This window comes from Anser anser, assembly GCF_964211835.1.
Source record: "Anser anser genome assembly, chromosome: 1".
Classification (NCBI taxonomy): domain Eukaryota; kingdom Metazoa; phylum Chordata; class Aves; order Anseriformes; family Anatidae; genus Anser; species Anser anser.
Window position 1 is genome coordinate 191,389,333 of NC_139720.1, and position 26,931 is coordinate 191,416,263.

At 41.4% G+C, this 26,931-nt stretch overlaps 1 protein-coding gene across 10 annotated transcripts in view; it reads left to right on the plus strand.

Annotated features, from left to right (window-relative positions):
- ATP8A2 (ATPase phospholipid transporting 8A2) overlaps positions 1 to 26,931 on the plus strand; it is a 323,970-nt gene that overhangs the window by 112,892 nt on the left and 184,147 nt on the right. For all 10 annotated transcript variants that reach the window (XM_083816134.1, XM_083816139.1, XM_083816136.1 and 7 more), the window contains one exon: positions 12,253 to 12,425. In XM_083816134.1, coding sequence (XP_083672260.1) covers positions 12,253 to 12,425 — 173 coding nt within the window. The remainder of the gene's footprint in view (positions 1 to 12,252; positions 12,426 to 26,931) is intronic.

A 26,931-nucleotide genomic window follows, 5' to 3' on the forward strand; every position in this document is an offset into this window, starting at 1 on the left:
TCCCATACCTTCATGATCTAAAGCAGAAGGTTGTGGTATCTTGACCTGAAGATAGCTGGTCAGCTAAGAGGTTAGCTTTTCTTTGGGAAATGACTTGGCAGATGCAAACTCTAAACAAGAACTTGCTCCTACTTCGGGGAAGCTGGATTATTTTACTGAAAAGAGAGAAAACAACTGGGACTTGTTTGTTGAAAGCAGAAGGAATTGAAACAAAAAGCCTATTTTGCTGAATACATTTAATAAAGCTAAAATATCAAAACATAAAGACACTAAGGCATTCTAGCTTGTTAGCAAAACTAACAGGCAGCTTCCTCTTGGCAAAGTACAGTCACTTGTAATAATTACACAGATGTGTTAGTGTGCAGAACAAGAGTTTCTTGTGCTTTCTGTAGTACGAGTCACAAGCTATCTTCTGTATATCATAAACTGTTCTGTGGTCAACTGTCTAATATGTATGGATAGCAATAGACAGTCCCATATAGAGCATTCTGGAAGTAAATAAAAATGGTGTAACCAGCCTAATCCTGGTCTTGGTTTAAAGAGAACAGGGTTTTAGTACACTATATGAAATCCCCAGTCTTCCCAGGATGGACATGTGCTTCTTGCTAAAGTTAAAATAATAAAAAATAATGTCAAACTGAACAAATGCGGTATTGTCTTTCATGGCATTTGAAGAACAATGATGATGAATTGTCATTTTGACAGCAGTCGTTTCTACAATTGTTTCTTGTACTGCAAGCTTGGCTCTTGGAGCGCTAAGGGCAGCATTGCAAAAGGCTCATGGCTTTCAGGATGGGGCCTTCGGCTGTTGTGGGGCATTGGATGTCTGGTTGGGATGCCAGTTAGTTGGGCTGAGAATGGTGAGATTTTTTTAAAGAAATCTTAATCATTTTGAGTGAGGGTTTGCAGTGGAGATGGATGTTTGGAAGATGCCATTCCAGTTACCTGTGTTACTCTTCATCTAAAAAAAGTACTGTTGCAGGAAATCAGCAGCTTTATTTCAGGAAGCTGAAATGGTAGAACAACCACTTCTGGCAGCGTGCACTGCCAGGAAACTTCGTCTGTGAGATAGTGAGAAAATTGCTTAGTGAAATCTTCAGTCAGTTTTTCCATATTAAAAGGTTAAAGCCTCTTTTCCTTCCTACTTGTCTTCTCCCACGGCCTGAGCCCCCAGCTCATGGGCTAGAGGGCTTTTCATGTGTACTCCTTGATCAAGACATCCCATTGCCTCACGGAGAGTATTAAGCTTAGGATGCAGTCATCTGGCACTCTGCATCAGCCTGGACTTGAACTGCATGGGTAAGTGCTGAAGTGTTCAGCTCTTCAGTGCTGCTGCTTACAGCAGTCTCGAGCTACCTGACTTGCAGGTTGTCTGATAAATCTTGACGCAGGATGTGTATTTGAGTTGGTGTGCCTGACTGAAATATTTGGAGATGATTCTTCTGTCATCAAACGCTGTGAAAGAACATTTTCATTCTTCTCCTTGAACTGTATGGGGTTTGCTCGGAGATGAATGTACTGCTGACAGGACAGAGGTGCCTTCGGGGTACGTTTTCTTCCCTATTTGCTAAGTTCCCAGGCTCCTACATAACCAGTTTGTTATCAAACTGAAAACATCCTTGAATAATTATCTGTACCTTTTGATGGTCCAGTACATCTGGACTTTCAGCTGCCACTGGAGACATAAGACTTACTGATATCATCTGTTAATCTAATTTTAGTCAAAGATTGGGTCTATATGTGATAACCTGAGACTTGCTATGCAGATTAAAAATTCTGTATGTAGATGTTTTAGATTACTTGGCTTACTGTGAAGAGATTTCAGCTTGTAGTTAGATTCTAAACTATAAAAATCATCTCAGTGCAGTCATCTAATATCTGTGGGTCCTTCATATAGATGTTTTTCTTGGCATGTGATAGATCGTATTGATCAAGCAAGATCACAATGCAATTAAATACACAGGTATTGCTGAGTAAAAGCAATGAGAAAAGTCATTTGTGCTTTAAGAATGGATTTTTGTCTTGCCTCATGTTTTTAGTGATGTTGGCAAGATGCTCTATATTTCTGTAATATTTTTATATGTTGCAGTTCAAGCAAACGTGTTGAGGTTACTTTCAAATGGATTTGGATAAACAGATGAGGTATTGCTGGAAATGCTTGTGTGAAGTTGTGGTATCCGAGCTTATCAAATACAAGTATGTATTATCGTATATACCAAATAAATATGGATGATGAACTGGCTCAACAGTAGAACTCAAAGGGCTGTAGTGAGTGGACTATGCCTGGCTGGCAGCCGGTCACTCGCGGTGCTCCCCAGGGCTCAGTGCTAGGGCCGGTCCTGTCCGGTGGTGTTATCAGCGATCTGGATGCAGGAGTGGAAAGCATCCTTAGCAAGTTTGTTGATGATACTGAACTGGGAGGTGCTGTCCCTCTCTGGAGGGACAAAAGGTCTCCCAGAGGGATCTGGATACCTTGGAGCACACTGGGCAATCATCACCGGCATGAAGTTCAACAAGGGGAAATGTGGGGTGGGTGCTGCAGCTGGGACGGAGCAGTGCCGGGCACAGGCAGAGGCAGGGGGATGAGGCTGGAGAGCAGCTTAGCAGGAGGGGACCTGGGGGTGCTGGTGGCAGCAGGCTCAGTGTGAGCCAGCAGCGTGCCCATTTGGGGCAAAAAAAAAAGCTGCATTTTGGGGTGCATTGAGCAAAGCACAGCCAGCCAGTCATAAGGGTGATTGTCCCACTGTATTTAGTGTTGGTGCGGCCTCACCTTGAATATTGTGAGCAGTTGTGGGCCCGTAATATAAAAAGGATGTTAGGGCACCTGAATGCATCCAAAGGAGGGCGACCAATCTGGTAGAAGGGCTGGCAGGCATGTCCTGTGAGGAGAGGCTGAGGACACTTGGGGTTGTGTAGTTTGGAGGAAAGGAGGCTGAGAGGTGACCTCCCTGCTCTCTGCAGCTCCCCGAGCAGGGGATGCGCACAGGGAGGTGTATTGGTGTTGCAGATGGTGCGTTGTATTTTAGAGGTAAGTTTGTGGTACGTCATTGATAGTGGTTAAGTGGTTCTTGTGTAAAGCATAGTGCTTCAGGTTTCGGCAGGAAGGACATTAATAAATGTAAGCACTTTGTCTTGAATTCTCATCTTAATGTGATTTGTAACATATTGGTCACTGTGCAGGATGCTTCTAAGTGGATTATATTCAAAAACTGGTTTGGAAGTAGTTGACTGTAAATGGGAGATTCTTTAGTCAAGCAGGGGTAATCCTTGGTTAAACACTGCTGAATGCTTCCGGCAGCCAAATGAGTTTGCAGATGCTACCAAGCCGTGAGGCTGCTTGTGTCTGTTGGGGTTTTTGGACTGGGTTTTCGAGTGATTTCTCAAGAGAATGGCCTGAAAGAGATCTGATGCAGGTAAAAAGATGAGACTTGAGATCTTGCTGTCAGGCAGGAGTGCTCAGCTGCATGAACACAAGATGGGCAGTAGAAAAGGGGTCAGTGGTTCACAACTGCTTGTGAATTAAGTGTTAAGTTGTGGTGAAAAAGCCAAAACACCAGCTGGAAAGTAAGGCACAGGAATAGAGCCTACTCCATTCAACACAGGTACTGCCTCATCTGTGGCCCTGTTTAACCATGTAGTCATAGCCTGCTGTCCATACCACTGTGAAGTTTGCTTTTTGGCATTGTGGCACAGTTTTAAGGGTTGGAGAAGGCCAAGGTAGTTTTTTGGATGCCCTTAAATGCCCCTTGGATGCCCAGTCCTTCTCAGTCCTCAAGGCCCAGAGAATTTTTTGAATGTCCTTAGATTCCCTTTGGTTTCCCAATCCTTCTCATTGTGAAAGTGTAAAAATGCTTGTCTGAATTTTTGTGAGTAGAACACGAAGTCCGTGTTGTTGTAGATTGTATTAAGACATGCATATTCTGATATTAATTATCAGATTCTACTTGTGTTTTGAGTGTCTGTTTAGTTGGCCATAAACCACGGCTTTTGGATCAGTCATATATAAGCAGGTGACACTGCACCTGGCAAACACTGCAATGTTTGAATTTGTATTTACACAAACAATTTAACTCTAAAATAGAAGCACTTAAAATACGTAACAATGCATATAATCAGCTTTTTGAAGGTAGATGAATTATAGGAAGTCAATAAAGAGGGGAGGCAGGGGAACCTGGCTAACAAATCCTGCAGCTTTGCCACTCTACTCAAGAAATGTTCTTTACCAGGCTTTGTGGTGATGTACTCTGCACTCCTGCTTATAACCAGGTCTTTGGAAGTTGCCTGTCTGCTTTCAGAGACTTGTTTGCTCTCCTGCTTGAGTTAGATGCCAAAACCTGGAACACTGGCCAAAGTAAGTGTCTGTTTTAGAAATGAAGTGGTATTTCTTCCTTGGTTTGAAGAGGGGTTCCAAGGTGAGCGTTTGCACATGTGCTATTTATTGTGGAAAGCACTTCCAGTGACTCCTCTGCCCAACAGGTGTTGCTCCAAATACTTATATCGTGTTTCAGCAGCTTTGGTTTCGACATCAGTTTGTCTTGCCTGTACGTTCATTATCCCGATTCTGCCAGACGTCCTTACAGATCCCTCAGGTACAGCAGCCAGACGGTTTGAAATGAAAGACTCTTCTAAGTTGCAATCAAGATACAGTGGAAAATTTCACATAAAGTAGGGCTGGCAAGTGTTATGCTGAGTGGGGGTTATGCAGTGATGTCCTCCATGAAGACATTTAACCAGGGGTCAGGGGAAGCGGCAGGCATTTTGACTTAAAACTTTCTTTTTCAGTACATTAAAGTAATTGATAAACGTGATTACTCAAACTATCTGCTCTTAGGAATGAAGTAGCAAAAGTCAGTAAAAACAACTTCTTGTTTGGGTGCAATACGTTGAGCTGGCGCATTGGTGTGTTCCAGAACAGTGGCTTAGCAGATAGTGTGATTTATATCATCACATGGACGCAGAGGGGTTTGGACATGATTTACAGGATGATGGAAGAAGCTAACTTGGAAAATCTTTAAATGCTGTAGCTAGCAATACTTTCTAGATTTATGATAGAGATAGCATGTAAACAAGTAGTCGACTTACCTTACAGTTAAACTAAGTGTTAGCTTAACATCTTAGTGTAGCAGCATGTTCTGTGAGGATGGATTTAATTCCTTTGAGATGGAGAAGAGCATGCAGGAGGAGAATGTAAAATACAGAGGCCAGAGAAGGCCAGAACGTACGATTGATTTATCCTTGCTGAATATTTGGCTCACTGAGGTTACAGATCCAGGGGTGAGTCCTTCCCTGCTTTAGATGAAGAGGCTTTCTTGTCTGTCTGCATCATGCTCCTTGCCATTTAGTTTTCTTTTCAAGACCTCTTGCCTTGTGGTTCATACATCACACCGTGCTTAGAATGAAACGTGAACATAGCTGCTGCACAAGTGAGATTTCAGTTCTGTCTCGTGCTATCATCTCCGTGGCTCTGTAAGCCTTCCCAGGGAATAACAGGGAAGGGAAGGGGAAGAAGAGATTTATAGCTCATCTTACAGCAGTTGTCCAGTTTCTCTCTGGGTATCAGCTTGTTTTGTAAGATTAAATTTAGGGAAGAGTTGTTATCCTGCAGGATAACAACTTTTGCACCCGAGGCTTTTAAAAGTCCTAATGATTTTATTTTTTCTTGGCAAGTATTTGATGCTGTTTTTTCGTACTGGATACCAAACTGCCTCACCCACTAATGTTTCTTACTGTAGCATGCAGACTTCCCAAGCTCCCATGGGAGCGAATGCACTCTATAGTGTGCTGTTGTTAAACAAAATAAAACAAAAACCTCTAAATAAGAACACTTACGCTTTTGTTACATAGCCCATGTAGTTCTTTTGATAACCAGTCCTGTTTTTGTCAACTCTTGTTTTCAGTGAAGTCAGCTGAGCTTCATGAAGTTAACTCCATTTTTGTTGACTTTCAAGTTAACTCTAGGCATCATGGTATGATTTTTAGTATTTGCTATGTTAAATTAAAAAATAATACTCTGGGAAATTGTAGAGTTTGCTTATGTCAATGTCGACCTTTAAATACAAAGCTGGGCATAGCAGGTGTTTTTTCTGAGGCTTTAGAAAGCGAGAATATACAAACACACCATTAAAAAATTTGTTAGGTTCTGAGTGCAGTCCAGAGAGAAGACCACACAAAGTCTGCTTCAGGATGTTTTCATTTTCTGCCCATCGACAAATTACATTCTGCTGTGGAGATTTATAACAGTGTGCTAATGATGTTACTCCATCGTCTGGAGCGAAAGTATGCACACACAGAACAGTAAAATCTGCAAGTTTGTTTTTAAGACAGTAATGCAAGTAAGTGGATTGTGTTTGTGCTTGTAACTTGTTAAAATGGAAATGGGGAAATAAACAGGAAAAGCACATGGGGTAGGTTTGTTCTGGAGTACACCTCTGTGTCTTGAGTTCAACGCAAGCGTGAAGGCTACAACATTAACCCTTAAACACACTTGGGTGAGTTCAAATTGCTGATATTTTTAGAATCAAAATCCAACCCTTCCCTCAGTAGTATCAAATGCACAGAAGTAGAGGAGAAGTAACAGAACTTCCTTAGCTTCCTCAGATTTTTGGAGCTCTGCAGTTGACTGTAGCGTGATCCTTGTTTCATGTGCTCTGAAGCTCTCGTTTACTTGGTAGCCGTGTGTGAAGGGATTCCTATGCCCTTGTAAAGCTCTGATTAAACTGGTGATGTTGCTCTGGTTAAACAGAATGCTTAAGCATGTGGTCAGGGCTACTAAACTGGTAGACCTTTTAGTCCTTATGACTTTTATCACGTTGTGACCTTTAAATAAAATGGTATCTGTATTTTTAATGTGTGTGTGGGGGGAAATCTGTCTGGTATGCCAGTATAATGGGGTCTGACTGGCAGGCCCCTCTCCAGGATTCCTTGGAGCAGCTGGATGCTGTGTGGGTATAAAGGAAGTTTTGAGGGAGGGGAGGAACAAGTTCAGTGTGGATAGTTGAGACGCTTTGTAATATTCTGTTTTTTCAGAATTGCTGACAAACTTTCCATTTACTCTTGATGGGTATTCACCAAAAACTTCAGTGATACTCCACAGGTCTGAGTTTATCCAGGCACTTTATTAGGACTAGTATTGATTTCTCCTCTATCGTGCTTCTTCTGGTATAGGATTGATTTATTCCTGCTTGATGTGACTCAAAGAAGAAAGTTATCCCTTGATGTCAAACACAGAGTAAAAGCTAGGTATCAAAGTAGAGATTTCTGTTGTAGTTACCAGTAATGAGTTGCCCATGGAAGAATGTATTTCCCCATGGTTTCCAAATGTTTGTTCATCTGCTTACTGAGGAAGTCTGTAATACACCCAGTGAGATTTGGGGCTGCTTTCTTTTGCTTAATTGCACTGGCCTACAGGATCAGTAAACAGGCTTTTTTTTTTTTTTTTAACAACATTTGTAAGTAGTTGGAAGGAACACAAGTAGGAATCAGTGCTTCTTTACTGTGTCAGCTATGAGGTTGTAAGTTAGCAGCGCACATGTTTATGAAGAGCTTTACAAAATGCAGTTTAAATGGGATGCTTGGTAAGTCGTGTTCTTTGTAGCTTTCTGTGGTGTATTAAACCTGCTACTAATTCTGTGACATCTTACAGGCAAGATGAGTAAGATACAGGCATGACCAGGGCATGAACGAGGTAAGGCATATATATGCATAGCCACAGTAACAAGTTGTGGAGAGGCTAGTCATGTCATCTCATGAGAAACACCACCTTCTGGAAGTCATCCTGTGGCTGCGTGCCTTCTTTGGCTCTTGCTTTCTTTGGGCAACAGACGCTGGATGTTGAATAAGTCTGTTGTGCCTGCCCTCTAGTTCTCCTCCTCCTCTGCACAAGCAGATGGTTTGCCTCAGTCCTTCATCGTGCTTTGGGGCAGGTGGAGAATCAATGGAAAATGAAGGAATTTCTTGTAAAGCACCAAAGGGCTGGCACTTTTGCCAGCCAGACAGTGAGAGAAGTGTGACTTCTTTCACAGCGCTACACAGAGAGTGAGGGCAGGGACTGTTTCCCTCTGCTTGAATTAGTCAGAGAAGGTTTTTCTTTGTCCTGTGAATGGATTGAGAAGAAAGGGGCTAACCCTGCGTTTGAGAGCAAGAGAAAGGCTAGAGCATGACTGAGAGGTAGCAGTGAAAGGGGGAATAAAAGCACTCCAAGATCTCAAAGCAATAGTCCTTGGGTTAAAATTCTGTTATTGATGACATTACCTAAAGTGCACCCCATACCATCGCTGGGATTTCTGTGAATGCTGTTACTCCACAGTGCTGCTCTTGAAGTAGACACAACAGCTGTCCTTCCCCAAAGACATAGCCTTGTTTTTCCTGGACCGATCTGTTACGGTTTAAGCACAGTCATTTATTTTGTGTTTATTTTTCAGGGACAGTGTAAATAAAGCATGCTGTGAAGTCATAAATCTAATCCCTCACAGCTTAGTGGGGAAGGAGAGATTGACACGTTCGTTATTGTAATGAAGAAGGTGCAAAATGTAATCTGTGTCTGAAATAGCTGGCCTGTGCTGACAGTACCCCGTAAAGTCGGTTGTCATAATCATTAATTTAATCTGCAAATTTGTCTCCTATTTGGGGCTAGATTCTTAGTTTGAGTCACAGTAAGTGTGTTTGGAATACCATGCAAATGAGTGGGGCTAGAGAAATAAATTGAAAAGCAGCTTCTGCTTCCTTTTTCTTTCATTTTTGTGTGGAAGTGGCCCAATTCTCTTCCCGCTTGTCTCACCCTGAATAAGTTCAGTCACGTAATTGTCACTCCACTTATCTGATCCTCTTTTCCTGTTCTTCCTCCTCCTCTTCCTTCTCCTTTTCCATTCAGTAGTGCTGTTTTGACTATGTTCTCAACCTCTTCACCACCCAAAATTGCTTCCATTTCCAGTATTTCTTTTTTTTCCCCTTGCCTACACACTGTTCTGCATCCTGCTTTTACTCTCAGATGAGGTCACCTCTCCCCCCTTGCTGGCTTTTTGATTCACTTCCCACAGTTCTGGATGGAAACTCAAGATCGAGGACTCTTCTGTAACAGGCCCAGTCTGGCTCAGGACCTCCCTGAGCTGCCAACTGCTGGGGGCGAAGAGGCTTTTTTGGGGGTTATTGGTATATGCCTGCTGCATGTCTTGTTCCTTGTTTGGCTTTGGCCAGTGACATGATGGGGAGCCTCTGTTTTGATTGATTATAGCTATTTTTCTGTTGTATTTCACTGTCTTTATTGTTGGAAAGCTGATCTGGTCAACCTTGAGAATCTTCTGAAATAGCTGATTTGAGAGTTGGCATTGGCTTGGAAGTGCTGTAATGTTCAGCAGATTTGTGATGTATGTCAGACTTGGTTTTTACTTAGTTTTCTCATTGAAAGTGTTACTCATGTAAAAATATGTAGCCTCTGATCACCACAGTGCGCTCAGTCTTGGAGCTCAGCGCACTGTGGTGGTTGTCTGTCTTAAAAGAAGTCAGATGAAGCTCAGTCAGTACCATGCATGAAAAACATTATAAAAATTAAATTTGGATCTCTGGTGTATTTTTCTGTCTAGAAACAAGGCCATTTTCATTTGAGCTGGAAGTAACAAGACAAAGGAAAAAATCCTTTACCATGACATTATGAACACATGCATTTAAAGATCACTTACATAATCCCCCCGTAGCATAAATCTTCTCAAAAAGACTGAAATCGATGGGAAAGGAACACTTTTATTGCTGGTTATTTCATTAAAACGTTAGTGGGGGTGATTAGAGTCTCGAGTAGTTTGGGGTGATCCTGCTGTTAACTGTGGCGAAACTGCAGGTTGGCCTAAGCAGCTGGGGGGGAATCCGGCCCTTAGCCAAGGTTAACCTGCAGCATTTCTTTACTGGGTACTCTTCAAAAGCATTTGTCCAGTCCTAAAATGTCACATCTGTATGTTAAGAGACTGCTTTTGTGGGAGTTTACAATACTGTGGCAGTTTTAATTAGCCAAATAGTTGAAAGGAGCTTTCTCAGGAGTTCAGTATGAGTTGAAACATGTCGCTGTGTTGGTCTTGCACCAACTGCAGACGAGCAGCATTGCACTGTAGTGGATAACATGGAACAATCTGAGATGCAAGATGCTTCTGCATGTCTGTGGAATGTGGGGTGTAATGCAGACAGTTCATCTTCTGCAGGCTGGGAAAGTGTGGGGGAACAGGTGTGTTTATGGATACGCTATACATGGGAGAATGCTTCTCAGCTGGAAGATGAAATCCATGTAGGAAGGGTTTCTATGGGACGTTTTGGACAACTCAAAGTCTATATTGTCCAACTGTATTTCTGGCTATGAACTATAGGATGTGCAGATACTGTAGAAAATCCTGGTAGATACCAAGCATGTCTTCCACGCATGCTATATTGACGTTTCTGTACCTGGCACCCCTTACGTAAAATAGTCATCTAACCTTCTACAATGGGAGGAACAGAATTATATGCATAGTTTTTCATCACTGTATTCACAGAAGCTGAACGACTTTTCTGTTCTTTTATAGTGCACAGCAACAGCATGTGAAAGCTTAAATCAAGGAATTAAGAACGTGTAGTGCAAGGAAACTTTTTCTTTGTGCTTTTTTTTTTTTTTTTTGCTCCTTCATATATAGATGTTGGAGAAATCACCAATGAAAGTATTTTAGGAGCATAAACTTGTTTCCTACTATTTCAATAGTGGAATATGGAACTGAAACTTTTGACTCTGATGGATGTGACATGATAGAAATGTAACTTTAAATACTACTTCTGCCATCCTTGTTTGGGGGGCTCCTGTATGCAGGTTTGTGTACATCTTTGGTTTGTTCAGCCACTTGAAAAGCTACCAACTTCTTTTGTGAGTTGAACATAGAGGGAAAAATCCAGATTCCACATGAGTGCTGGCCTTAGCTCAAGTAATCTGTGTTCTTCAGGACCAGCAGATGTGTAGTCCAGAGGAACTAGCTTAGCTACATTATTTTTATTTTTATTTTTATTTTTATTTTTATTTTTATTTTTATTTTTATTTTTATTTTTATTTTTATTTTTATTTTTATAACATCTTTTTATTAAACTGGAGATGCAAATATGAAATATAGCACTTGACAACAGTTTGTGGCTTTATAATCCTCTGGAGAAGTCTTCATCTATAAAAACAATGAGTGGATTGCAATGATACATAACACATTTTCATTTCTGACAGTTATAACTCTATTCTAGTGGCTTTTCTTCTTCTATAAAGCAAATATATATGTGTGTATATATATATATTTCCTTTAGACCACAACTGAAAGATCGTAAATCGAGTACCTTTAAATATCAGTAAGTAGAAGGATATGTAAAACTTGGTTTAGCACAGAGTAAAGCTGCATAGTTTTGAGATGACCATGAGTGCATCTTCTATTTTTGGTTGGTTTGAGTGGAGAAAGCAGGTGAGAAGCTGCGTGAGGATTTGCTAAAACAAAGGTGTTACATTTGCATAAGCCTTTTTTTTTTTTAACAAAATGAAAAATGGGAAAATAATGTAGTCCAGCAGGTAGTGATAATTTATCACTTAAAAAGCAGTATATGAGTTGCTGGCTACTGAAGTCTTTGCTTTTCATATTCTGCTATCCCATGTTCCATGAATCTAGACCTCTTTCAAAAAGTGTGTATACACTTAAGATCATGAGAAACTTCTCGAACCATCTAGCTGTGGCTAACTCAGCTGGAGCTGATAGTTGTTCTACCCTGCACAGGACTAGAACTGACTGCTTTAAACATGAACTTCATGGCGGTGGGAAGGTTGAAGTATTTGGGGTCGTGGTGTATCATGAACACTTGAATTTTCCCAGCAGCAGCTGTCAGTGAAAACCTCTTTGGGGTAGGGAAGATGGTTTGAACAAGTAATAGTACTTCAGATGGAGCTGGAAGGCAAGAAGGGCATTAGGTTTTAACTGCTCTGAAGTGTAAGAAGACATACCACCACTACTGAGGGCACGTGTTGTTCAGGAGCGGGTAGCAGAGGTGCCACTGGAACAAGGCATACGTTTCTCACCAAGCTGATGCAGCTTTCATTGATGTGTGACCCAACCTAGAGTCCTTGCGTGAGGTCCTGTTGAAATGCTAAATCGTGTCAGTGCTGGTTTGGTGCATGTGTACTGTGCAGCCTTGCATAGTCTGGGAATGCCTCGTACCATTTTAGATACACTTGTTATATTAAGAAGAAACATGATTTATTTCTGTTTGATTCTTCAGGCAACAAGGGCTTCTTTGACTCAGCATTGTACCAGTCTGGGGGAGTCGCTGGGCAAGGAAAATGACATTGCTTTGATTATCGATGGCCATACACTGAAGTATGCCCTTTCATTCGAAATCAGGCAGAGCTTTCTGGACTTGGCACTCTCCTGTAAAGCCGTCATTTGTTGCAGGTAAGAAATTCTATATTATTTTTTTTTCTGGTAACAAAACGAGCATGAAGTTTTGGGAGACTTTATCTAGTATGTTAACTTTCCTTTCACATTTAGTGCTCTCAGGAAATACAAAAGTGGGGGAAATATTGTACTGTTCAAGAGGAAGTAAGTTGTAGTGGTGAGCCACTTGATAATATAATCGATTTCTCTGCTGTGAGACTGCTGAGAAGCTGGGGCTGTGTTGGAAGAGGCAAAAAGGAAGACTGTAGAGAAGTATTGCTTCTACACCACAGCCAGGTCTGTGAAAGTATTCATAAGGCTGACTGACAGGCTAACAAAGTTTAAGATTTCAGTTCTTCCTGGCCTTCTACAGGATGTTCTGCAGTGCAGCAGTGTTGCACACCTTCAGGATGAGCATTCAGTCAGCTGCGTGTTCCCTCCTGGTGGCAGAACTCTGCTAGCTCTTGAGACCAGTCTGAAGAGTATGCTGGAAAGCAACTTGGCTAGTAGCTTCTTTCCTGCTCCTAGTGGAAGAAGCAGCAAGCCTTTCCCTAAAATTAAGGGTCATCTAGTAACTCAGTCTCTCTGCCTTAGTTGGTCCTAACCAAATGTGATCACTTCTATAAAATGGTAAAACTGTGCCTAGTTTCCTGACTGTAGCAGACAATGGTGATAAGCAGTGATACGTATGGGGTCACTTGTAAGCAACAAACTTTGTGACTGTCATTCGTTTTAGCTTTGGGGAAGTTTTGGATGACTTGTGGATGAAGTTAAGTTACCTTTATTTGTCAGTTGTGTACGCAACACAGGAATGTATGTAACAGTACAATTTGCCCAGTTTTAAATGTTAGACTACTATTTGCTCACAGCAGAATTTGACTATTTATGGTTTTAACTGTATACAGAAGTGGTCCCATGTCCTGACTGCTACAGAAGAAAGGAAATAAGCCCAAAGCAAGTGAAAAGTAAAAGTTGACCTACCTTACTTTCTGTGTAGCAGGAAGGCTGCGTTAATTTTTAGCTTTGAAGGAAGATTATGTAGCATTGGGAATGGTGTATATGTGTGTGTATATGCGTGCACACGTGCATGTCTGTGTGCACATCAGTGTGTATCCCTGGTGTACAGGGAGAACTGTGCCCTGGAAGGGGTTGTCAGTTTAGGTGGACAGGAATTATTTTCTAGCAGGTCCTAGAAGCAAGACCCGCTTTGTGAGGGAATGACTGTATTGGAGATCCTAGACTACTGTTGTGCAGTCTTATTTAAGCATGTACGTAATAGTGTACAAAGATATTACACGGCAAAAGCAATTGCAGTCCGTGCACCTGAGGTAGATGCATGGACTAGATGCAAACCCATTGACCTTTTCCATCTCTGACCAGTTTTTTACCAAGTGCTGGCGTTCTGAGACGGGTCTATGCCCGAGCACAGTGCTGGGGCCTGTGCAGCTCAGCCAGCATCTTCGCTGATGACCTGACAGATGGAGTGCACCCTCAGCAGGTCTGCTGACAGTATGAAACTGGCAGGAGCGGCTGTTAGAGAGGGGGTCTTGTGGCCTTTCTGAGGGACCTTGGCAGCGTGGGGAGCTGAGCAGAGAGGGGTCTTGTCAAGATCAGCAAAGGGACGTGCAGAGTAATGAAAGTGGACAGGAAAAGTCCTGTGGACCAGTGAATGCTGCTGGCTGCCAGGCTAGATAAAGAACAGCTTTGTCAGGAAGGATGTTGGAATACTTGTGAGGATAACAAGTTGTCAATGAGCCAGCGCTGCACCCTACCAGCAAAAAAGGCTAACAAAGCAGCAGTAGAAGTATTGTTGCCAGCAGCTTGAACACAACAGGCCCAACTGTTACTGCAATTGAAGATCAACATTAAATACATTTGTCTTTCTTGTTGGCTGAATGTTTTGCAGTCCATCCTTGTCACTGACATGCATTGGTTTCAAAGCTCTTCTTTCAAAGTACTCCATTTTTCTTGGATTCACACATTCAAATTTCTGAGTAAATATGTATTGGTAAAAGTGCTTTTCTAAAGCTCTTGACTGTCCAAGGAGAATACTCTGAAGCCACCATGTGCTTGTTGTTTCACACTACCTCTCCACGGAGGTATGCCTCATGTACAGAGCTGCTTTCTGTAGGTCTGCATTCTTTTCTTTGTGCTCACTTTCCTTCGGCTTAAAGAGCATGAAGTGCTGAGGAAGTAAATTGACCCCGTGTTGTAGGCTAATGCTGTTGTCTGTGGAGGAAAGCTGACAAACACTGAGCAAATACAAAGCTCTTCTTTTCATCCTCTGTCACTACGCCCTGGTAGAGATCCTCCTGAGGCAGTTTTTCTCGAAGATTTGGTGAGGTTGGTCAAAGATCTGTGTAGTTGAAGCATATCATAAATTGCAAATGTTTAGATTTATAGTTCATAATATGTATGTAATTTTCTGAAGATAATGAATGGTCCTATTTTGTAAACAGAAATGTAATACCAGGTATTTTCTCTTCTGCTATGTCATGGTCAAGCCAACAGCAGTTTTAATTATTAGTGAATTAGAAAATTGAGGAACAGTGCAGAAAATAACGTGAAGTGTAAATCAAAGGGAAAATATGATGTAATTTCATAGGCTTAAAAAGAGGAATAAAAATAACTGCGTTTTGAATCCCCAGGGAGAAAGAGGAATGCCTTTATTAGCCTTTAAGTCTTTGCAGGAACCTTCCATTTACTTGCCAGGTGCTTGATATTGAAGAAAGAAAAACATTTTTTTTCTACACTGGGCTGTTTTTAATAGTACTTTGTGTGTCAAATAAGACAGTGCGTTTAAACTGCACAGGAAAAAAGTTTTAAAATGTAATTGGCACAGCAATAGGAAATTTCAAATTAAACGGAGTTAGTTTTCAAACAAAAATGTTAATTGGGAGGGGGATCTGGGTCTTTAAACTTAGTGGTATGACGTTTAACCACTCTAGGAGGAGTTGTGTTGCTATTCTCAACATAGCATAGATTCGTGAGACTTAATATTTCATAAATTTGCTATAAGGTTTTCATCCCCTCTGGGGTGTTTCAGCTGCATTTGGCATTCAAGGATTTTTTTTAATATACTTAAGATATACTGCACGCTCATTTGCTGGGCTTTAGGCATAAACTGTAGTTGAACTTGATTCTCAGGGGTAATCTCTTAAAATGAAACTGTAGTAAGCCTGGCCCCATTTTGCGTTCAGAGGGGGAGATGGTATCTTCTGATGGGGTTAAGTCTTCCACTGTTACATAGTCACTAACAGCCCACTGGCACAGTGGAGGAAAAAAACAACCCTTGGGAGACTGGGGAAGCTTGCAAAATCAAACCAAACAATTCCTTAAGAAAAAGGCTTGATTTTTAAAGTTTTTCCAGAAACTGACAGGTCTGATTATCTTCCCTTACACTGACTGGGTGTGCAACCAGTCCAGAGTGAGCAAAATTTGCTGTTCAGTGGAAGTAAATGTTGCCTGGATGGGAGTTGGCTTCCAGACCTCATTTATGAGATCTGGGCTGTTGATCGTTGGTCTATGGATTTCAAATGTTTCCATTAAATTTCTGTTGTTAATTATTGTGTGCAAGCAGCAAAATGTTTGAGGTGGATATGAGATTTTTTGGGGGTAACAAAATGGAGCTTCATCATTTATCTGGTGTTTGCTCCTCTTAAAGAAAGCTGGGCTTTACTGCAGATCACTGTTTGGCTTCGAATATAAAGGCAGCAAAAAGAAGCATGTAACCTGCATGTGACTGCAGCGTATTCAGTTCCTTGGTGAAGAATCTGTCTTGAGTTGGAATACTTGTAATTGAAATATGTGATGTTTCAGGAAAACTTCAGGAAAAAAAAATGTTGTTGAATAGAGGTTCTTTGCAGGCAGCAATAACTCTGCCTTTCTATGGGCTTAATGCCATATTAACAAGGCTTGCTGCAGGAAGATGCAAATCTATGGCTTTTTAAAGACTGAATCGTTCCAAGCGTTTGAAGTACTTAAGGATAAATTGTTGGACAGCAGAAGTGGAGTCCTTCCTTCAATTTCTCTAATAGTCACACGTACAGTGAAGCAAGGATCTCCAGCAAGATGGGTGGCATCAGGCTGGGACCACATCCATCACTGGGCTGCCTCAGGGTGTTCTCTTGGATTACCGTATTATTCTTTTGCCTCTTGTGCTCTTGTATTATTCTTTTGCTTGTATTACTGGCTATTTCTGCAGTACTGCGTGAAGTAATGGTGCTGGGCTGTCGTTTAAGCAGCGTATTACTCTTTTACAAATATATATCTGCAGGGAAATAAAGTTAAACTCAGCTTTTGTGTGTAGACACTGCAGCCTTTTTCAGCTGAGGGAACAGTGAGTTGATGCCCTCATTAGGAGAGGGTTTGGGTGTGAATGGCAACAGAAACCAAAAAATCCCATCCCGTGTCCGAGTTTTCAGAGCTACTGGTCAGAACTTGTGGATTTGTAAACGGAGAGCCATGGCTCAGTTAATAAAATAAATCACAATGTTTGCTTTGAGCAATTGATTTCTCCTGATGTTTTATCTTGGGTTTAGGTTTTGGCTCTTGATGAAATAGCTAACCTCAACAGGAACAGAAAGAAAAATGTCTTGATCGCTGTCTATCAGTTTTCCTGCCCAGCTTGTAACAGCTGTCCTGTTCTGCAGAGACCATCAAGTGGCGCTGCAGCTTGAAGAGACATTGAGGAAATCCAGCAACAGTGATTTCTGTGGACTACCTGCTGTTTCCACAGGGGCAGTAGCCCTTCTGTGGTTACTACACCCCCAGGACCTCGCTAGCTTTTAGGTGTGATAGGTGGTGCAGCTGTTGCCCGGTATCTGACCGTTGACTGCAGGGCTCTTGCCCAGCCTCACCAACTAACCTCGTCAGGTGGTAGTGGCACAAGGTGTTGGGTTTGGTACCTTGAGTAACAGTGGAGCTGTAGTAATAGTGATTAGAAACCGAGGAGAGAAGTAAACAAGGTGAGCAAATGCACGTTCTTTAAACCCACAGCCCTCCCCAGCAACAAAACCCAAGCCTGTTTTCCCACTTCTATTGCTATTTCAAATAGAAGTATGCACAGGGGGTGCTTGGGGTGGGGAGAAGGCATGAGCCCAATAACATTGCTCAGAGAACAGACAGTAAATGTTCTAAAATGAACGTAGCCTTTGGTTAGAGCATGTCTGCTAGGGTGTTGAAAGGGAGGGGGATTTAACGAACAGAAAGCAGATGGTGAGGGAAGGAAAAAAAAAAAAGCAGAATGTGAAGAGTACCTGTTGCTAATTGTTAGTGTCACTCTGTCAGCTAGGTAATGAGAAGACAGATGAGGAGACGAGAGAAAAGTTGTCTCAGCATCGGAGTTGTAAGGCCATAGGTTGCATGCTTCTGGTCTTCCATCCTCTTTCTGAGGAGCCATCAATAATATAGCTCACAAAATGAACATCTGGAATACCTCTTAAATATTTATGCCTTTAAGTCTCATTGTTGCTGGTGTTAGTACTTGACAAAGTGATTATTCTGTGCTGTAATTTGGAATGTGTTTATTTATTAAATCAAAAAAGCGTCTTGTTGACTTTCATTAGAAAAGAGCCCCATTCTTGTGACAGAAAATTACAACACGATTCTGATTAGAAATATGCAAACTAGTTCTAACATTAATTGGTCCCAAAGAAAATTATATGTTACATTTTCCTGTATATACATCTGATGTTTTCCCTCATCTCTCACCTACTGAATTATCAATGCTCCCTCTCTTGTTCTATTTCTGACAACTCATGACAGCACAGTATTCATCGCATGACTTCGAAAGCCATGAGGGAAGAACCATTCTGGCAGCTTTAATGTTTGTAGATAATTGAAGCGGGAGGAAGGTTTGGGGTTGCAGCATGACGTGGTGCTCTGCACTCGTGAATAACCAACACTCACAGATAATTAGAAATGATTGCCTAAACTGTCCAGTATGTATGCAGGTATGTCTAAAGCAATCTTGGGACTTTCTTATTACTTTTCTTTTTTTTTAAAACTTTTTTACTTTTTTTAAAAACTAACTGGCTGCTTTGTGAGAGCTAAGTGAATTTGCAAAATGCCACCAAATCTGTGTTGAAAAGCCAGTATGGCCAGGCTTCAGGAGAAGGCTGGTCTTGCTCCTGAATTTTGGTAATTATCTTGTCCTTTGAGAGACAGAGTGCGTTTTGGCAAAATGGTTTGGCTTCGGTTATTTCTTGTTCATCAGCTTCCTGAGGATTCCTGAGCTATGACTGTTCCAGAGTCTCAGTGTCACACAGCTTAACTCCTTTAAACACTAGGTACGTGTTTGAATGGGGAAAAAAATTACTGTTAATTCCAGTCACCCATCTAGTCAACTGAGAACTCAGAGTAAAGTTTCTATTCCTGAATATATTAATGTTGCTCCAAAATGTTGCTTTATCTTTCAGATATAGCAAGCACTGCAAACCAAGGTTACCATCTCAGATTCAGTATAGTTCTCTTTTAAGGAAATACATTTATCAGGTCAGAAACATCTGTGAATTACTTATATACTTTCCTAAGATTTATATTTATACTTACACCAAAAAAATACTGTCTTGACCTGTATCATTTGGTTTTTGAATGACTCAGGTGAAGCAGGTTTTGCTCCTTCCTTTAGGTAACTATTCAATTGCTTGACATCCTGAACTTAGATGGTCCCTGCTATATGGCCAAACATTTCCTTTGCTTGACTTCGTCCCATTATTATGACCATGACTATGTTAAGAATGCTTTTTTCTATTTCTTGATTTTTGAGTTGAGAAAATAATTAAAAGTAATCTGTAAGTTGAGCCACTACTCCAGTTTCCAGTGGTATTCACAATTTAGTAAAATGCTTGTGGTTTATTTTTTTGATGCTATTTGTGAAAAATATTGTTAACTGAGTATATTTGTATTGTTTTTGGAACTGTATGTTATGGTTCAGCTCGAGTACTCGTTTCAGAATTTGTTTTTTATACTGGATGACCATTTGACTGACTTCTCTGGCCCATAGTTACAGTTATAAATGGAACATTTGTTCCTACAACCTTCTTCTGCGTTCATCTGAACTTCCTATTTCTGTAGCCATTCTTGCTAGCCGATTCACTTACTAGCATAGTTTGGAAAAAGTTGGAGAAAAAGCATGAATTCAGCTAAAAGCAACTTTTTGTTTGTAAAGTGATAGGTTTTTTTGGTGATTTTATTTTTATTTTTGAAAAAATTACATTTTGATAGAAACTAACAATTTCTTCTCCAAGTACTGTTTACCTTACCTGTTACCTTTAAAATTCATTTGTCACCTTTTTGCATTGTGAGTCTGGTATGTAGGTGACCAAAATCTTAGTATTTCACTTGATGCATTTCATAAAGTGCAAGCAAAATGTCTGTCTTGAACAATGCTTTGATAACTCTCACAAGTGTTTCCAGATGATATCAGTTTCTTCACCATACTACAGTACTGTGACCAAATTGCTACTGGTCTTTTGAAGTTCTGAATAGGAGAAACCAGCAATCCTATGCTTAGTGCTACACTTCCCAAGTTGGAAAATAAACATTCCTTAGATACTGCACATGAGAAAACACTGTACTGCTGGAACATATGCTATTTTAGAGGAAAGATAAATCTGTGGTTTGGAAAACCTTCTGTTTCATGGGCAATTCATAGTACCGGTATATTAAGTGTTAGTGTGTTAACCCCCGTTTTCTGGCTGAATTCCAGCTCGAACAATTGCTTCTCACTGAAATTCCTGCTCTCTTCGCTTCCTACTCAAAGCTGTTGTGAGGGTGTCAATGTGAATGCTAAAGGTTGCTGAAGATTTATTTTTCTTTCTTTTTACAGTTGAGAGATGGTGCATAGTGATGCAAGTCTCTCCAGTTTGCCAGTACAGTTGTAGATTAACCTTGATGTTAACTTCCATCAGCAAAATGCCAGAGTTCATTCAAGGTGGCTTATACTGTATATGTAATACTACATGGTCTATGACAGCATTCTTTGTCTACATACTTTCTGTATCTGGTAAGAACAGTTTATTTGATGAAGTACGTAGGTTAATTGTAGGTAATGATCTTGTCTCAAATGAAGCTTTTCCCCTAGACCTAAGTTTGCATCAGACACTCTGCTCTATTAGACCTTAATAATGCAGAATTTTTCGTGTTCAAATATCATTAGACTCTTGAAATAGTCATCTTGTTTCTTCCCCCTTTCTTGTTTGCTGTACAAAGTACCCCATCCCTGAGTTCCTGGAGCAGTATGTTGCCTGCCAGGGAGTGACAGAATATTTCCTCTTGGGCAATTCCCTTCAGGCCCACCAGGCTGGATGGAGGCCAAGGGGCTGGTGACATTCTGCAACCTTGCAACTGCTTTGTGAAGGCATCTGCCTGCATAGAAAAGGTCTTTAATTCCTCGCTCACCAAATGTCAACTGCACTTAAAGAGATTTGCTTTTCTGTATTCTTCAAATGGTTTAGAGAACATTATAAGCCAATAGGTAACTCTCCCCATCCAGGTCATTGCTTGACATTCTAAATTTCCTTTTCTGAATCATTAAGCAAGCTCTCAAAACCTTTACTAGGAGGAGAGGATAGTCATTGCTTTTATTTAAATAGTTCTTTATGATTTCTAAATTTAAATTTCTAAATTTAAATTTCTAAATTTAATATTAACAAATGCAGAAGACAAGAACATCTAAAGAAACGGTGGTGCTGCATTGCATTTAGAAACCAGACACTCAAAACATCAGTGATATCACTCAATAGGATCGTGCAAACTCTTGTGCTCTATCCCTTGGGACGAGCTTAAATACTGTATTTTCCGTTACTGAAAGTATCAGATAAGAAATTACAGAGGGAGGAACAGTCTGTTTTGCAAGTTTCTTAGAACCGCAGGGAATTAACTTGATGCGAAATCTGCGCTTTAGTGCGCTACAGGAATATGTGGGACGCTGAAGTGGTGAAACAGCTCTGTATGAAGTTTCCAAAAGGACTTGGTGTTGGTGTAAGCTGACAATTCAGTAGGTGCTTAGGTGAATGCATGCTAGCTAACTTGGAAAAATCTGCCCTTGCACTTGGTAGGACTGGGCTTAAACTCACTTCCCTGCTGTTCTTATCTCTGCAGTCATGGTAATAAGAATAAAACAACGCTTGAGGCAAATGTACTAAATCTGATTTGATTCAGTTGGCTACAATGGGAAGTAGGCTCTTTGCATTTGTTCATGTGAGCAGAAAGGTGGAGAAGCACTGGTCACAGAGGGCTGATTTTTTTTGGCACACTTCGTATGTGCCTGAAATGTGGCAAGATCTGTAGCCTTAACTTTTCTTTAGCTGTGTGAGTAAAACCCACCATATTCTGAAGGGCAGTTGAGGCTGCCCATCTGGGTATCTTGCTAAATCTCTACCACCGTTAGTGGGTGGTGTGACAAGCTTTTGGGGGATTCAGACAGTTTTCTTTTTTACAGTTGCTCAAGGACAGTAGAAATCGTCTTTGGCAGACAAGGTTCTCCTGTCTGTGGGGGTCTGATATCTGCTAACAGTCCTCTGGAAGTCATGTTCCGCTGCTTATGCACAGCAATGCTCAAGTCATCCTTCAACAAAGAAAAATCCTTTTTCTTGCCAGTAATTCTCATGAATGCTTTCAAGAAAAGGCAGACTAAGAAATGGGAATAATAATTCCTGCACTTAAAACGATATTATCAGAAGCTTCAGAAGAACTTATTTTCTGTTATACTTCTGCTACCATTCAGCTTAAGAGAAGTCACTGTTGTGAGCAACACCAGCAGGGTTAAAATGGTAAAAACGAGGTGGTGGCTTGCTGGAGTCGATGTTCACCTCTAGGCTTTCCTTGTGTTTTCTCTGAAATCTCAGGCTTAGGTAGCTCCACTCTATTCTGGGGAAACTGCTTTTATTCCTCTTGGTGTCTGTGTTGCCTTTAGTTCTCTTCTGCTCTTGTTAACTTGTTTCTTCTGTAATATCTAGAGTGGATGATGGTGATAGGCACTGAAAATGGTTGTCTTTAGTCTTGCTTCTTCACATCCCCCTTGTCTTACTGTTCTTTATGTCATGGCACACATTTAGACTTTAAATTGCTCCATCTCACAGGTCTTCTGTGAAGTCTGACTTTATAAAATATGCTGTCTTTGTGCATTTCTATTATTGATTTATTTATGTCCTGCATATACCTTTTGTATACAACACACAGAATCTCAAGTTCCTACTAGCAGCTCTTTGATCAGAGCTTCTAAACCTGTGGAGGGGGTTACTCGCAGTTATTTGCCAACGTGTGATCTTGAAAAAGCTGCTGTGTCTGGGCCCTAGTAAGGAACAACAACAACAACAAAAAAAACCACAAACAAAAAAAAGCACAAACAAACAAAAAACCAAAAAACTAACAGAAAAAGCCTGTGACAAGTAAGTGTTTGTCTTAATTCTGAGACCCTAATACTAATGACCGGATGCATGTGGGGTGAAGGCATCTCTTTGAGGACTCAAACGACTATCAGCTTTCTGCAAAAGAGCATCTTGTTCTTCAGAAGCACGTGCTAAGCATTTGGAGGTTGCGAACTGATCATCCTGAGCTGAGAAGCAGGATTTGACAGCCTCTGCGCAGGATGGAAGGTTAAAAACTTTCTTGCTGTTCAGTGTAAGGTTGCTCTGGTTTGTGTGTAAAACCTCTCACTGTAATTCACTTCTTCCCCATTGTCTCCCACTTAGCTGTAGTCTTTTATCTGGTGAAGAGTTAAGCTTGAACTGTTTCTACTTGAAAGGCGGGGGCTTATTTTTGCATGTAGTATATACAGCATCAGAGTCAGGGCCAAGTTTTCCAAACTTTCTACTCCAGTACTTCTCGTCCTGCAAGTGAGTTACTTGTATATTCCCCAGTGCTTGGTTATGTGAACAGATCATGCAAATCCAACTGGAGTTGTGTGATGGGTCTTGCAAGAAGTGTGGGTCAGCGATTTCATCCAGGAGATGGAATAACTCTGCTGCTTTAATGATATGAGGGTGTCCAAGGCTGAACTGTGATGACAGAGGTCAGTGTCCAAAGATGAGATAAGTGCATGTCTAGGCGCTGAGGGATACTTGTAGGGCTTTTGTGTGTTGTTCTCTTCCATCCCATCCCCCAGCAGGTATCCTAAATAGTGACAAAAGTAGCAACCTGTTCTGTTCAGTTCATGAAGTCATCAGAGTTGATGTGGGCTTGTTTTGAGGTGAGATTTGGCTGTTCAGTTTTCAGAAATAGAAAGCAGCTGCATTGTTGGATTGCCTGCCATTCAGATCAGGTCTTCGTAGACTGCTGAATATTGGTTGGTGTGGTGGGAGCCAGAACTCGGCTAATTTAAACCCACGGAGCAGGGGACTACCTCCATAGCAAAAAGCAAAAATACACATTTCTCCAGCTGCTTAATTTCTTCTTGTTATTGTTACTCAAGATGCTCTGTTATGTTTGTTGTTTGCAGTTGCATTACCATTGGTTAAGAAGTTGCACCTCAGAAGGAAAAAAATCAGGTAGTGCTTGTAAGCAGTTCCATTTGAGGTATCTGACTCCATTGCTTTTAGCTCCTGGTTCTTCTGCCAACGTGCAGATGCTGGGTGGCTAATTTTGTTTTTTCATACAACTGGTTTTAGCAGTCTGAGGAGAAATGCATGCAAGCTTTCCCCCTTTTTCTCACGTGCTGTTTCTTTTGATAACCAATGTGTGTGGGCTGGAAATACAAGCTGTTCAGGGATATTTTGTTAGGGTAGTTTTTTAATGGCAAAATAGAACTGAGTTTTATTCTGCCCAAGTGTAAGAATCTAATGAATGTTTTTATTTTAATTGCTATGCTTAGGAGTTCGTAGCATATTCTCCTATGAAGAAAGGCTGAGAGAGCTGGGGCTATTCAGCCTTAAGAAGAGAAGGCTCTGGGGTGACCTTATTCCAGCTTTTCAATACTTAAAGTGGGCTTATAAAAAGATGGAGAGCAACTTCTTGCTTAGTAAGATAGTGACAAGACAAGGGGGAATGATTTTAAACTAAACGAGGGGAGATTTAGGTTAGACGTTAGGAGGAAATTCTCCACTCAGAGGGTGGTGAGGCCCTGGCACAGGCTGCCCAGAGAAGCTGTGGATGCCCCATCCCTGGAGGTGTTCAAGGCCGGGTTGGATGAGGCCCTGAGCAACCTGATCTAGTGGGTGGCATCCCTGCCCATGGCAGGGGGTTGGAACTGGGTGGTTTCAAAGGTCCCTTCCAACCTGAGCTATTCTATGATATCCAGGAGATTTGTTAGTTTGGTCTGGGCAGTTGAATGAGTGATCAAAAAATGTCTCTGTGGCCCACTTTTTGCTTGTTCACAGCAACAGAGGTGTTCTGGGAGACTGCCCTACAGCATACCATCAGCTACAATCCCATTTATCCATTTTGGCTGTGTCCGCTTCTAAAGACAGACTTGGAGTGCTACGTGGTGACTTGCTTCCTTTGTCTCCTACTGCCACTAAGGAGTTCTCTCTTTTTTTTCTTTTTCTTTTGCATTATGATAGGTCACAGGTATGGTAAATTAATTTCAGACAACTGAATAGCTCTTCTGAAAACTACGTGCTGGTTTTGTGAAAAATTCAGTTCCTCGTTGGCAGTTCACAGAAACTTGGGTTTTTTTCTTCTCCTTGTGACAAAGTGACTGTTACTCAGATTTTGAACTTCAGTTGTTAGCTGAAAATCTCAAGTACCTTCATGTTTAGAGAGGAAATACTGCAAGGCTATTTTTGAAACAGCTGACTCCACGTGATTCTCGGGTTCTTGTGAACATGACATGTATATATGAGTATGGGCAAGGTGTAGTCAAGAACCTGTGGAGCTCTTCTTCTTCCTGTGACTACTTCAGTTAAAAAAAAAATAAAATTTAAATGCTGTGTCTAAGTTGAAGTTCAGCAGGACATGAGTTTTTGGGCTGGGACACTGTGGGAGCAGGGCATGTCCCTCCCAGTGGGCTGGTGGATCCAGAAACTGCTCCCCCGTGTGCCACCATGGCACCGAGTGTCGTGAGCTTGTCAGGGGCTGGGAGAAACTGCACGTGTTGAAAACCCAAATCACCTCTCTGCCTTCATCTGCACTATTCTTAGTGTTAAACCAGTTGTTTTGAGGAAGCAAGTGACTATTTAGTGTTGTGGTTTCTGGTGAGCCATTCCCTGACAGGAAAGGAGTGCTCAGTTCCTGTCTTACGCTGGGGGCGGCCTGGCCTTCACTGAGGGCTGCGTATGCTCTGTGGGCACCAGTGCCTACTGTCACTTACTACGTGTTTCTCTGGGTTGTTAAAGGACTTACCTAACAGGATTTCCTCATGGGAAGTGTAAGCTGCTTCTGTCGGAGCTGATAGCCTACGTGTAACCAGAGTGGGCAACAGGGGCAGAGGACACTTCTGTCAACCTCTGTCAGTGGTCAGGGGCCCCTTTAGCGTAACATGGCAGTTGTAGCACTCCTCAAATCAGCACTGCGCCTGATTTCAAATTAAAATAGAAAAGCAAAGACCTGCTTAAGTAATTACTCACCTTTTATAAACACGCTGTGTGTAATCATTGGTATCTTTGATTTGTTTTGCTCATCCAAAAGACAAATCTTTTACATGGTGTAGACAAAACGTGCCCAGTACCTTACCTGTAGTGTGGTTAGAAGGGTCCCTGCCCATCTCAGCTGTGTGAAGACCTGGGGAGCAATTTAAAGGGAAACCTAGCACCCTACCATTCCCTTCTACCCCTCAACCACCATCTCCAAATCTTCAGTTGAAGACAGAAGTATGATGTATTCTTCTAATTATGTGTAATAAACAAAAGAACGTGAAATTGGAAAGTAACCATGTTCAAAAGAGATTGAGTCTGCCTTAATGACAAAAGTAAGGGAAATAGAGAGCTAAAGTTAAAACTTTGCCCACAGTGTAACTTGTACCCTACTACTTATTTCAACGTTTTGGAGATCCTTAGAACACCCAGGAAAAGGGTTGACTAAAGGACGCAGCCTTAGCATTAATTTTGCTGGTTTCATTTCCTTATTTTGTCTCCAAATAGGATTTCATGGGGGGGAGGGATGGGATCATATAAATGTTTGAGTCCAGAGAACAGATGGCAACAGATTCTTTAGAGCTTTTCTGGTTTATTATATGTATAAGCATTTAGGGACCTTTTAAAAACATGTATCCTGGACCCAACACCGTATCCTTTGTCCTGAGAGCTCAATATTAATGTTTTGATACAGTTGGGATCTATTACAGTATATAAAAAGCTCCACTGACTTGGAGCTCTGTTTTAGTGTGTATTTTTGTGCACTGGCTGATGCGTGTTATCAAAGGCAGGCTCCTGGGTGTGCTGGAAGGAGAAGCAGCATTCCAGGAGCTCTGGCTTTCACAGACATCTCTCGGGGTGAAGCCAGTGCTTTGTCTTGACATGACCAATCCTTTAAAGGAGAGGCTGTAAGGTTCCCCATGCACTGCAAGGGGTGAGACTTCTTGCTCTTTCAGTGGTTGCCAGCTTGGAAGAGGTATATTTTCAAGGGTGCAAAGCATGGCAGCGTT